General features: G+C 37.2%; 2 protein-coding genes across 2 annotated transcripts; one reads left to right on the forward strand and one right to left on the reverse strand.

Annotated features, from left to right (window-relative positions):
• Window positions 1–1969: 1969 nt before the first annotated feature.
• LOC131324618 (bZIP transcription factor 2-like) lies at window positions 1970–3257 on the forward strand. The gene has a single exon (XM_058356657.1). It carries the CDS (start codon window positions 2475–2477, stop codon window positions 2880–2882), a length of 408 nt encoding a protein of 135 aa, XP_058212640.1. The 5' UTR covers window positions 1970–2474; the 3' UTR covers window positions 2883–3257.
• A 408-nt stretch (window positions 3258–3665) lies between these two features.
• Window positions 3666–7055, reverse strand: LOC131324619 (bifunctional TENA-E protein). The gene is made up of 3 exons (XM_058356658.1): window positions 6677–7055; window positions 5411–5625; window positions 3666–4156 (listed from the first exon to the last, which is right to left on the reverse strand). Exons 1-3 carry the CDS (start codon window positions 6890–6892, stop codon window positions 3841–3843), a joined length of 747 nt encoding a protein of 248 aa, XP_058212641.1. The 5' UTR covers window positions 6893–7055; the 3' UTR covers window positions 3666–3840.
• Window positions 7056–9232: the final 2177 nt, after the last annotated feature.

Raw genomic sequence — 9232 nt, forward strand, 5'->3', positions numbered from 1 at the left:
TACAAGTCTCAATAAAGTTTTAAGCAAAAAAGATAGTTCTTTTTGCTAGCACGCCTCAAATTAGGATTGAATACTACAAGTCTACAAACTTAAGAAAATATTAGAGGCACGGGAATGTGTCTTTGTTGGAAAGATTTTTTTCCAAACAAAAATCGGTTGGTGATGTGTATACGAAAATCGATGCATGCACAACATGGCACGGCATGACACACAATTAAGTAAATGGGCCGGCACGGCACGATTCAAAAAAACACGGTACGACATGACACGATAAAAAGGCACAGCATGACATGACATGACAAAAAAAGGCATGGCACGACACGTCACGATTAATTAATCGGGCACGGCACGACATGACACAATTTAAAAAAGGCATTGCCTGACACGATACGATAAAGTAAAATGGCCCAACAAGACACACTTAAAGCATAGCACGGCACGGCACAATGAAGTAAACGGGCACGGCACGAAGCACGGTTGGCACGGAAGTTGAATGGCATGGCACAACACGATAGACACGTTTGACCTCACTTGAGTCTTATAATGACGCAAGTCTTCTAAGTCCCAAAACGGGTCTAGACAGTCTTGTTGGGCCTCTTTTGAACCCACTTCAATAATTGAAATCGTTCCTTTTGTATAACAAGTACATCATTTATGTCAAAGTTATGTTAATCGTTCCTTCTGAGACAAGAAATGATTTTTTTTTCCCTTCTTTAAATTCATGCAAAGACTTACTAAAAGAAATTGCACGAAAGATTTATTTTTTATTAAAAAAAAAGAAGTAGCACGACATTATAAGAGTAGTGAAATTATGAGATGGAGGAATACTTCATATATATCATCTCTTGATCCTTTTAACTTTTTCTAGTAATACACTCAAGTCAATAAGTTTCTTTCTTTCTTATCCAAATTAAGAAAACTTTGAATGCAGCCATTGTGTTGGAATTCCATGACTGGTGCAATGGGTGACTTTTGTTTTATGCTCTTTTTTTTTTTTTATGGTCAGGGGTGTACGGTCAATATACGTGTATCTCAACGAATTTCCTTCTTAATTCAGTCAAAGGTTAAACCATTCACACCGGAACTACAAAATTCACAATAACCCTAAGAATAAAATCTTCGGTCAATTATGTGAGGAGCAAAACCCACCAACCACTTCGACTAGCTCTTGGGGTTGTTTTCTGCTTCTATATTAGTGGAGCTTGAAGGCTGGCTCTACTAGAACCAAGCAAACCTCATGTAGAAAAATTGGACAAGACTAATTGCCCCAGTGGTCTTGGCTTGAGACTTAGGTATTTGCTTCATTCTAAGGTTTCAGGTTCAATTTTTCTTACTAACAACTCTTGAGGCCTCCCCACCCCTCCGTAAGCGTGTAAAATGGCCGTGGAAGAGACTGTAGGAATTAGTCCGAGGTTAGAATTAGTCCGAATCCGAGATTGGAATAAGTTCAGAGTTCGCACAAGTTGGCCTGGGACATTCTAAAATATCTAAACAAAAAAGTCGGATAAGACAAATAGAAGTGATCGAGAACATTCCTCGGTTTACATTTGTGGTCACCCCAAATCCCGTGTGCTTTCTTTCTTCTTTTGATAAACAACAAGAGACGTCTAATCTGAAAATGACCTAATTGAATTTTGAAAACAAACAAATTGATAAGCTTAGCCCCGTTCCAGAACACCTTCTTAAAAAATAAGTACTTATTTCATATTTTCAAACTCAAAAATAATGTAAATGAAAAATAATTTTTTAATTTTTTTTCCACCGTATTAAAGATCTCAATGAGATCTATCAAATAAGATCCATAATGACCGAAAAATTATTCGTGTAAGCACTTAATTTTTAAGTTTAAAATTGCCTTCTTAAAAAATAAGTACTTATTTATCATTCCGGAACGGGGCCTTAATCTAATCCTTATCCAAAAACCCAACATCTTGAAAAAGAAAAACAAAACCTGTCTTCCCCCTGCTGTCAATTAACATTAGCCACGTTTTTGTTTCTCTCTTTTCAAAAGTCATAATTGTCATACCAATCACTTCTGTCTAGCTAGGAGCATTCCTTAGAACCAATCAAAATATTCCCACAAAGTGTTGGAGTATAAATACTGGAGACTCCCACAACACTCCACCTTCCTTTTACCTCTTTCTGTTCAAATCTCCCTCAGTTTTCTGGGCAATGGTTTTTTGGCTTTGTGGGTTTTCTTGATTTTTGTAAGCAGAAACCATAGCTAATCCTTGTGATGATCATGATATGAGTTTGGCAATCCTTCTGCGTCGAATTCGTCTTCTTCAATCTTTTTCGGTTGTTTTTCTATTTTGGTTTTATGTTTTCTCATGAACTAGCCCTCCCATAATTGACCTCCATCTCTCGAGATAAAAATCTACTACATAACTCTTGTTTTCAAATATCTGTTTTTATTGTCCATTGAACCAGATACCGAGTTATAAAAAAGAAAGCATCCGCCTTCGATTGCGAAAATGGTGAAACATAGTTCAAGCTCATCATCAGAAGGGGATGCACTACTTGTGGATGAGAAGAAGAGGAAGAGAATGCTTTCGAACCGTGAATCGGCGAGGAGGTCGAGGAAGAGGAGGGAGGAGCACATCAAGGATCTCAACAGCCAAATCACATTTTTCAGGAACAATAACAGTGAGATCGCCAAGAAAGTCAATTCCATTTCACAGAAATTTATGGCTGTAGAGTTGGAAAACCAAAGGTTGCTAAAGGTTAGGGATGAATTGACAAAGAGGTTGGAGTCTTTGGAAATTGTTTCCAGTTATGTTTGTGGGAATCCGGAAGACCTTTCCCAGTATAATTCACAGCCCTGGATTCTTTCGAACAAATCTGTGCCTCTCATGGCTTCTGTCGGAACGTTTCGATTTTGATATCCTTGCAACAATAAAAAAAACTCTACCAGAATGATGTGACAATGACATCGTGGTAAAATAGAATTATCTCTGAACGGTGTTTTATTGTGAAGTGGAAGGATTACATTCAATCATATCATTTTGGACAGAAATTCTGTGTCTTTTTACATGTGAAGTATCAGCCATATGATGTTTTTGGCCAATGTTTGTGTAGCCAATAAGAATCTTAGCGGAACGAGAACTGAGATTGTTTCTCTGAATAGGTTTTTTAGGTTGAGTTTCTGTTTTACTTGGTTTGCTCTGCTGCTCTTTTGAAATAGTCATGGGTATAGTTCTAAATTGTAATTACTTGCCTAAGACTGATGAATTTATCTCAATTCATTTGTTTCTGTATCTTATTAGTGATTAATTAGGTACTTTCTTTCATATGCTCAGCAAAATTAAAAGGAAACTAGTACTTTCCCTATCTCTACTGTTCTCCATGAACTTGAAAAATGGAGAAAAGAAAGATAAGAAGAAATCAACAGGGAAGAGAGAGAGAGAAGAATCCTACTCGAGAGCTGATCAAGCTGATTTTTTTGATAACAATTGTTCAAGATTGTGGGCCCGAAATGAGGTCAAAAGGGGTTAGGCGGGTATGGAGAGGAGCTTCAGCTGTGGGCTGTGGATAGCACTAACATAAAACACGTAGGGTGATATAATCATTATGTTAAATTCAAGGCCTTGACAATACCCAGAAATGCACCAAATATATATTGCAAAAAAAACCTACTACTCAAAATGTGCTAAAAATGCAAGAGCTCAAACAAAGCATGCCATTTTATTTACACATCACTGAAGCTTCAGCCCAACTCGAAAGAAAACCCAGATACATATGGTCTTCAACCCAAAACAGAAATTGATATGCCAGTGGCTCTTTGTAAACAAGAAAAAAGGCATAAAAGCTTTATTGATATCACATTTCCGATGAAAGCCCTTAAATTCCAACACGGCTCATGTCCCAAAATTCGATTTCAAGTTCAAGAACACGCAAGAAAACTGCCTCGGCCTTATTTCTCACATCCACAGATGCCATCTGTAGACGACGATTAGCTCTCTCTTCGAGAGTACAACACCACTCACCAAAATCATCATTTCCCCATCTGTAGCAGGTTTCCTTTAGCTCTTCCGGAGTTTCGGCGTCTTCTTCTAAACAGTATGCGAAACTATCTTGGTAAACAGCTTCAATGGCCCAAAACACGGTGAGGGCCACCGTATATTCAACTTCCGAGCTCATTAGGCTCTTCAAAAAGCTGTGAAATCACACAGATTGGACAATGATTAAGCTGCGGTAAGAACTTCCACAAAACAAAAACCACAGAAGAATGCCTAGAAGTCATTTAAATAATCCCTTATGTCATGATAGACATTGTCCAGACATTAAAGATAAACAATAATGCTCTGATTGCAAGTTGAATTAAATACTTCAACTTCAACTTCGAATGCTGCTCAAAGTTCTGCAGCTGCTAAGTTGTCTTCAACACTGAAGTTATTCAGCTTGCGTATCCATAGATTTCAAGAATTAAGGTACATATTTTGATATGCAACTTTGATCAAGACTCATTTCAATCCAAAAAGTAAAGGAAAGAGTAGGAAAGGAAAGCTTAATACAGTTTTACACTATCCAATTTTAGTTGGAAGTAACCCTCCATGTGTTGCATAAACACATTTTAGATCTACTAAACAAACTTGCAGTTGCTTTTAGAGAGACGAACATTTACCAGATATGTTCACGTTGCATATTCTAAAAGTTTCTTACTTCAGAGAAGGAATGGCCACTCGGAAACAAGAGAGAGGATAATAGATGTTCATGGGTCCACTAGTAAGTTTCAATAAGTCATTTTAGTTGGTAAGCCTATGACTCTTATGTATTTCAATTTCAGTTGGTTTAAAAGTAATTAAACCCAAGACATTTACGACATCTTCTTTGCCTGGATCACACTACCCCCTTATGCCAGCCATTCATATTTTCTTTCATTATCTGATTTCTTCTGGTCTTGTGATAGGTATCAATTCCAAGAAAGGGGTTCGGTATTCAGTTTCACATTGATAGAAGAGGTTCAATTATAGGTAGCCTGTGAAAATGAAGTGGAAAATAAATTAGAGGTAAAAGAGATGTATTTCCTTGGACTGTTCTGTAGCTATCAATAGCATGAAGAAATTCACATCAATAACATGAAATGGTCATTTCAAAATTCAAAGTCCATAAGAGCAAGTCCAATGGGAGCCATTTGGGTGCCATACCTATAATTTGGAACCAAAAAATAGAACTTGAAGCTCCAATGGGGAGGCAAATTTAGTTCTAAAATGGCTTGGTTCTAAAATTGGTTCTATATTTGGAACTCCTTGCCACATCACCCACATATACCTACACAAACTTTCATTTCTAGATTTCACTATTCTCATCTCATAGTTCAAGCCTAATCCTTTCATTTCAAAACCATAAATCCAAATGCAATTTTAAAGCTCTAGGCACTTGTAGGAAAGAGTTGTGGTTATGGTGATACCTGCAGTAATGAACATTTGCAGCAAGAGGAATGGCAGATAGTGTAACCCCCCACTTTGATGCTTCTTTCTTGAACCAAGCAAGCTCATCATTCAAAGCAGCCATACCACCCAATATGACTTCCATATCAGAACTATCATCCGTCTCATTACAAGCCTTCACCAACACACTTGCCTCAAAGGGCACAAATGCTCTAACAAATATGTAATCTTGTCCCTGCATTTTGAAAAACAAAATCCAATAAATCGAGTCTCATCTCCAAATTGGTGCGCCATAACACCTAATCCAACTAGGTGAATATTAGAAAGGCAATCACATTATATGTAACCTGCCAGAACATCTCCAACCCTTAATCTATCTTCTATCATTGCATTTGAGTAAAAGTTTGTTAAATGCTTGATTGGATGTGGAACACTCAGAGGGCCTGTTTGTGTGACCGAATCTGAGCATTGGATTGGACTATATATCCAAGCCTCCAAGGTGATGAAGCATCCAGTATTTGGTTAAAATATTTACAACCCGGATTAAACATGCCTCAGAGATATAATCCCACAAAGTGTGAATATTCAATATCATGGGGTGTGATATCATTATCCGGTCACTATTAAACCGGTATGATTGTACATCTGGTGGGATTACATTCCTTCACTATTAGTCCAATTACCCCAACACATGGAGTTTGGTTCGCTGCAATGATTTCGGGAAAGGAATCCTTTCAACAGAATAGTCATTCACCTAAATTGGCTAATAGTGATGATGTCCATTATGTCAACTTTCAGTAAACTGAATGACCGTTCTAACAAGGGAACAAACATCCAATTCCAGTCTTTCCACCAGTCAACCAAGACCTACCTATCTCATCAAATGTTCCCAAAATCTTCCCCAGGAGGCTTATCCCACCGAATTTGGTGAATAACTAGCTTCTTTCTCCTTCAATTAGACGAAAAATTAGCATTTCCCCTGGATTTGATACCACTTGATGAGATGATTGAAGCCCATTTCAAGTCCCTTTTCATCATATCCTAAAAATTAATGAAAGACATTTTATGAACTGAATGCTCCACTCCTCATCAACTTTCAAAACAATCTCAAATTTCTCCAAGAAAGCTTTTTTCTCCTTTAAACAAACAAAAAATTCACGATTTCCATTGATTTGATACCCCACTCGATGAGATGATTGAGAATCCCATTTGAAGACCCTTTCCAGCAAATATTAAAAAGAAAATGAAAAGACAAAGTGGGTGGGTGTAAAAAATTGAGTACGTACCAGCCAACGCCTGAAGGAAGAGAGGTCAACGGTGCCGTTTCGGATGCTCTCGATGTAAGGGTGTCTGGTGGCTGCTTCGTAAAGCGAAGCGTGTTTCTTCACCCACGTCGCTATCACTCCCAAATCCACTTTCTTATTACTACTGCTACGACTCTCCTGCTGCTGCTTATCCATTTCTTCTTCTTCTTCTTCTTCTTCTTCCCTTTTGTGTAACATTAACCAATATCAGTGTCTTTGTTCTTGGGCGGATTTCGGTTGAATGGAGGGCCAATCGGTGGGTTTTGCGGTGGCCAATATGAAAGGAGTTGACCTGCCGCCTGGGGACGGCATCATCATCAAATCCCGAATCTATTCTTATCAATTTTGGCTGATTTTCAAAACAGAAAGTCTACACACACATACACTTTGTGCACAGATTGTGCACAGATTTTATTGTGGAGCCCACCACGGATCCCACACGAATCATCCGAACCGTTCATTAAATGTAAAACAGTTTTTCAAGAGACCTCATAAAAAATAAGCTCAATCCGATACCTATAAGTGCTCGATCCAACCACATAACTTTTCATTAACAGGAAATCTGAATGAAAAGTTAGATGGTTGGATGAAGCACCTATAGGTATTGGATTGAGCCTATTTTTTATGGGGACCTTTGAAAAACTGTTTTACATTTAATGAACGGCTCGGATGATTTGTGTGGGACCCGTGGTGGGCCCCACAAAAAAATCTGTGCACAATCTATGCACAGACTGCTGTGTGTGTAGCAACTCTCTTTTCAAAACCAAAAAAAAACAAAAATTTGGGCTGATTTTATCTTTAAAAAAAAAATGTATAGAACCACAAAAAAATAAAAAAATCACACACTCAATCACACACCTAGAGTTGAGTATGGTTCGGATTGATTCGGTTTTATAGTAAACCAAAAACCAAATCAATACCTACGGATTACAAATTTGTAGAATCAAATCAACACGCAATAAGCATAGAACCAAATCAATCCAATCCAATAAATTACTGTTCGGTTTCGATTTTAACGACGTTTTATTTTGAACTAAGCTATCGTCTTCAAAAAATATTTGAAGTACTTAAAAGGGTGGCGATAATGCCACAAGTATATTATTTAATTCCACGATTTTTTCATGTAGCCGTACAATTATGCCCCTCTCTCTCTCTCTCTCTGTACTCTACCATTTCAAATCTAATTGCATTTTGGACCACCAATCGCTGAGGAAGGCCACTAGAGAGGGCCATAAATACAAGATAAATCAGGAAAGCTTCAAAATCATTTCGCCCTTCATCTTTTGTCGATGATGACAATGACAATTTCCCTTCATATTTGAATCAATCTACAGTACCACCATACCCAGCAGTTAAATTCTATCTGGATTCAACTATATATTTTTAATACAAGAGAAAATGGGATGATTCGAAAAATCCCAACATAAAATTGCTATGCTTTACCAAAATCAACCATTGCTCTGTATATTATTTGTATGCATGCATAGATTGCGAGCTAATTTGGAGAGCGGGATTTGGTGTATGGGTTACGAATGAGGTAGGGAATTAAAGGAAATCTATTGAGAGGCAGTGGGCAGGTGGTTTCTAATGAGAGGGATCAGATTGATCTGCAAGTGGTTTGACAATATCGACGATTGAAGGCCATGGAAGGGACGAAGGGAGAGATTAATACAAGCTGGGTTTGAGGGAGAGAGAGAGAAGCAATAGTCATGTAGATGTGTCGCTTGCATTGATCAAAAGGGTATAATAGTCAGCGAAATCAAAATGTCGTGGCTGGAGAGAATATGATTGTGGCATTATCATTAACCTACTTAAAATTACGAAGATAAATTAAAAAAACTTATATTAAAATCAATTTCATTCAAATTACCAAAACAAACTAACATCAACCTATTAATTTAAGAGTAGAGTACCAACATTTGCCTCAAACTAATAAAATGAAATACTGGTAAGTTACTAAAACGAACCAACTCAGAATACCACCTAAGTACTAAACATCTTAAGATAGTTTAACCAAATAAAACGTCAAAGATAATTTTTAAAACTATAGAATTGAAATGAGGAAGCAAAATGGCAGTAGCAACCAACTTATTTTATACTCCGTATTATATTATATATATATATATATATATATATAGTTTAAGGGACACCCAAAAAAACACTCAAAATCTCAATCTTATAGTTTTCAATCAAATTTTTATGATCTGAACTGTTCAATATGTGCAGAATGTGATTTTAAGAGTACTAAAGAGAAATTAGCAAAAAAATAACCGGGGAAGGCTTTATTTGAGCAGTTTTTATTTAAATTGTTCAATAAAACACTGTTCGAAACTGTTCAGATCAAGGCCTTCTCCGTCATTTTTTTTGCTGATTTCACATGGGTACCCTTAAAATCACGTTCTGATTAAATTGAGCGACTCGAATTATCAAAATTTGATTGGAAACTATGAGGTGTTTTTTTGGGTGTCCCGGACCGTGGCTTCCGTCCGGACCTCCCTTACAAGCCGTTGGATTCGGCTTGGAAATAAAATCCAGCCC

Source organism: Rhododendron vialii, chromosome 4a (assembly GCF_030253575.1).
Source record: "Rhododendron vialii isolate Sample 1 chromosome 4a, ASM3025357v1".
Lineage (NCBI taxonomy): Eukaryota > Viridiplantae > Streptophyta > Magnoliopsida > Ericales > Ericaceae > Rhododendron > Rhododendron vialii.

What these genes read in the sequence shown, in the direction of transcription:
- LOC131324618 (XM_058356657.1), top strand. Translation starts at nt 2,475, where the DNA reads ATGGTGAAACATAGTTCAAGCTCATCATCAGAAGGGGATGCACTACTT.
- LOC131324619 (XM_058356658.1), bottom strand. Translation starts at nt 6,892, where the DNA reads ATGTTACACAAAAGGGAAGAAGAAGAAGAAGAAGAAGAAGAAATGGAT. An exon ending in CTTCCTTCAGGCGTTGGCTG is followed by an intron (nt 5,626 to 6,676) that starts GTACGTACTCAA and finishes TTCAAAATGCAG; the next exon opens with GGACAAGATTACATATTTGT. An exon ending in GCAAATGTTCATTACTGCAG is followed by an intron (nt 4,157 to 5,410) that starts GTATCACCATAA and finishes GTGATTTCACAG; the next exon opens with CTTTTTGAAGAGCCTAATGA.